Here is a 3,545-nt window from a genome sequence, read left to right on the forward strand (position 1 = left end):
AAAGAGCATCCTTTTTTAAAAACGCACCCAACTCAGGTGGAACATCCTCCTCCGCCATCCTCTTCTCCCTCACCGCCTCCTCCTCCCGCTCCTTCACCGCCCTCTCCCTCTCCTCCCTCATCCTCCTCCCCGCCTCCCGTATCCGCTCGTTCTCGCCCTCCCTCATCTCCTCCTCCCGCCGCTTCTCCACCTTTGCACGCTTCACCTCTCTCTCCCTCTCCTCCAACTCCGTCACGAGCGCCGCACGTTTCTTGTCGTACCCAGCGAAGCGTTGTTTTCGCGCTGCTGCCAGGCGGAGCTGTGCATCGAGCGCGAGGCGACGAAGGGGGTCGAGGAGGAGGGAGTAGGCTTGGTTTAGGGTATGGAATTTACGTGCTGGGTGTCATACGTAGCATTATAAACATAGCACACATAACACCACCTGCACAAAACAAACGCACCTGCATCGGGGTCATCAGGGTTCTAATGGATGGATTTTAGCAGGGCGGTGCTTCCAAGCCTGCGGGGGAGACGTACCCTATCTGGATGGACTTTTAGTGATCGCGTTCTGTATGCTGTCCGTATTTGTGCTTCAGTCGCCTCTAGTGGGAGCTCTAGGAGCTCGTATGGGTTTGGCTCATCTGCCGTCGACATGATGAGACTGAGTAAGCCACGTGGTTTTGACAGGGGTGCAAAAACTGCTTTCAGCCAACCAGCCAAATTGACCAACTTGTCGAAAAGTACGAAATTCGTTCGAAAAGAATTACTGTAATTATACGTAGCTACTATGAACACAGGCAATATTAACTACGTTACACCTCCGCAAGAACATGAACGAGAATATCTTTAATTGTACTCCTCTCACTCGTCCCATCCGCGCCCCTCGCCCTCGCCCTCGCGCCCGCTCCCCCCGCCGTCTCCCCAGCCTTATCCCGCCACCACGTCCACCCGCCCACAGCACCACACACGGCACTGCTCAACACCTCATCCGCAGGCGAATCCCGCACGCGCAAGCGGTGGGTCACCACACGAGGGAAAACACGCGCCACATCCGCCTCGCACACATCCAGCTCGAGCTCCAGCGCCTCCTCGATCCACGGTACGCCCCCCTTCGTGTCCACCGAGTGCGACGTCGACGCCGCATCGTCGTGCAGCGAGCCGCGCTCGGAGGGGCGTTGGAGGGAGGTGGAGTCGGCGTGGGAGTCGGCGTCTGTGTCGTCGTCGTGTGTTCTCGTCGCCTCCTTGAGCAGCTCTGCGCCTGTGAGGTCTGCGCCGAGGACGCGAACGGCGCGGATGAGGTCCTCTGCGTCCTTACGTGAGCGCGCTGTGAGCAGCGTTCCGTCTAGCTCATGGTAATGCCTCACCGCGGTGAAGAGATCCGCGGAATATAGCTGGAGGGGCGCGCGAAAGCGGATATGTGCCGTGCTGAGGGTGTGGAGACCTTGCAGCAAAGACGGAGATATGAGGGGCTGTGCGGCGGGCGGGAGGACTGAACTACGAAGGGAAGGGGATGGGTGGGACTGAATGTGGGTTAGGGACGCGATGGGGTTGAGCGGAGAGGGGAGGGCGCTGGATGGGGAGGAAGGGAAACGATAAGGGTGTGGCTGGCGCATTGCGATCCTTGTCGAAGATTGGACGGTGACGGTTGCACTCATGGCAAACCTGTCGAGCTGGCTCACGACTTAGGTACACCGACGAAGCAAAAAGATGGACGACTCACAAGACTCTTGTAAAGAGCAGGTCGTTCGTGTGGATCTGTGCGACACACGTAGACGAGAATAAAATCGGGTGGAAAGTCCTTGGATATTTGTTCCGAGTGTGAGGGGAGGTCATGAGAGTGAAGAATGAGTTTTCTGTCGGTCAAAGCCTGGAGTAGAGCCCTTTGAGCGGGAAGACTTGCATGTTCGAGACCGGATACGACGACTGAGGAAGGAAGATCGAGAGATTGTACATTAAAGTAATCAGTACGATCTTGGAGAGCGGAAAGCAAGGTGGGAACGGATGGATCGGTGTGTACACCGAGAGGATGGAGATTAGGACGTGGAGTGAGACCGGGCAGATCTGCAGCGAGAGAGGATATATCTAAGCCATCTGTGTTGTGAGGTGCGGAAGAGGACTGCTGCGAATCGGAAGGATAAGAGAGAGAGCGTGGAAAGGAGATATTGCGTGAGCGGGGAGTCTTGATGGATGGTGGAGGAAGAGACTGTTTAGCGGTTGAGGGACGGGAAGTAGAGTTGCGTCTGATACGGTCGCGGCGCTTTGAGGGACTGAGAGTTGGATCGTCTGTGCGAAGGGTGGATGGAGGGAAGAAGAGGGAGTGGAGTAGATGGGAGGGTGAGTATGATTTTGCGTCAGAATGCAACTTGGACTTGTGGGCAGTGTAGCCGAAAATGGAGGAGAGGGCCTGTGTGTGGAAGGGTGGAAGGGATGCAGGCAAAGGGTAAGGAGGTGCTTACGAGGGTGGCGAGCTTTGAGACGAGACCGACGTCCTCTTCGCGTGTGCGGAGGATGAGATTCTTGTGACCAGCGATGAGGCAGAGGAGGAGGGACTGGAGTATGACGGGGTCGAGAGGGAGGGAGGGGGCGAGGGAGTGGATGTAGGCGAGGAGAGTAGGAAAGAAGAGCGGAGAGGCGGGACGGGGGAGGAGGTGGGGATCAATCATGTCGATCGAAGAGACAGCGTGTGCGTTGAGTGGGTCGTTGAGGTGGCTGATGGTGGCGGGCATGACAAATCCCGATAAGATAAATAAGTGAGTGAGCGTCTGAGATGACCTCGAGGCCTTCTTCTGCAGCCGGCCTCTGCCTCTGCGCGTCTCTCCCCTTCTCCTGCTCTCACCCTTTTTTCTCTCAGCCTCACTGGATGAATGGCATTCGACTCTCTCCTCTTCTTCGTCGACGATGACTCTCCCTCCCTCGCATACTATCCACAGACTGACTACTCTCCAGAGCCAGACTACTCTGCTGCCTGGTCTCTCCTCTACTCCCTCTCCGGCTCTGCCTCTGCTCCAGGTCAGATCGGCAACGGCTCCAGCTACCACATCACCTCCCTCGACGGCGCCACTCTCCAAATACAATGGAACGGTCCGCCATTCGCATCCTCTCTTCTCTTCTCATCCATCTTACATTCTGACAGGCACTGGCATAGACCTTATAGGCTCCGTCGCTAACGCTTCATTACAGCTTTCCCTCGATGGTCAACTTACTTCCACCCCTGCAAATTCAACTTCTCTCCCTTCCTTCTCCGGTCTCCAGAACACAAACCACTCCCTCCTCCTCACCGTCACCAACACCACCACATCCCCAGACTCCTACTTCATATTTAACAACGCCCTCGTCCACTACGGAGCTCCTCCCGCAGTTCAAAAGTGAGATTTCATAATCGCCTGTCGATCACTCCTCAGCGCTAATCCTCCGCGCTATCATTGACCCCATCATTTAGCTCCACCCCAAACTCACTCACAATCAATGACTCTGACATCGCTTTCCTTGGCCACTGGTCCTACTTCACTGACACACACAGGCACATCCATGCACATCTCCTCTACCCCCGGCGACCGTGCTTCCCG

The 3,545-nt window shown here is 56.3% G+C and overlaps 3 protein-coding genes across 3 annotated transcripts; 1 reads left to right on the forward strand and 2 right to left on the reverse strand.

Annotated features, from left to right (window-relative positions):
* Positions 1 to 23: 23 nt before the first annotated feature.
* Positions 24 to 633, reverse strand: SERLADRAFT_437787 (uncharacterized protein; the record flags this gene model as incomplete). Its single annotated transcript, XM_007318113.1, has 3 exons — positions 24 to 375; positions 441 to 462; positions 517 to 633. Coding segments are annotated over 3 exons (491 nt in total), but the record flags the coding sequence as incomplete, so codon positions are not given.
* A 158-nt stretch (positions 634 to 791) lies between these two features.
* On the reverse strand, positions 792 to 2,705 carry SERLADRAFT_437788 (uncharacterized protein; the record flags this gene model as incomplete). The annotated part of the gene is made up of 3 exons (XM_007318114.1): positions 792 to 1,649; positions 1,700 to 2,383; positions 2,436 to 2,705. 3 exons carry the CDS (start codon positions 2,703 to 2,705, stop codon positions 792 to 794), a joined length of 1,812 nt encoding a protein of 603 aa, XP_007318176.1.
* A 138-nt stretch (positions 2,706 to 2,843) lies between these two features.
* SERLADRAFT_437789 (uncharacterized protein) lies at positions 2,844 to 3,348 on the forward strand (the record flags this gene model as incomplete). The annotated part of the gene is made up of 2 exons (XM_007318115.1): positions 2,844 to 3,060; positions 3,113 to 3,348. 2 exons carry the CDS (start codon positions 2,844 to 2,846, stop codon positions 3,346 to 3,348), a joined length of 453 nt encoding a protein of 150 aa, XP_007318177.1.
* Between the last annotated feature and the right edge of the window lie 197 nt (positions 3,349 to 3,545).

The sequence above is a fragment of the Serpula lacrymans genome, assembly GCF_000218685.1.
Source record: "Serpula lacrymans var. lacrymans S7.9 unplaced genomic scaffold SERLAscaffold_6, whole genome shotgun sequence".
Lineage (NCBI taxonomy): Eukaryota > Fungi > Basidiomycota > Agaricomycetes > Boletales > Serpulaceae > Serpula > Serpula lacrymans.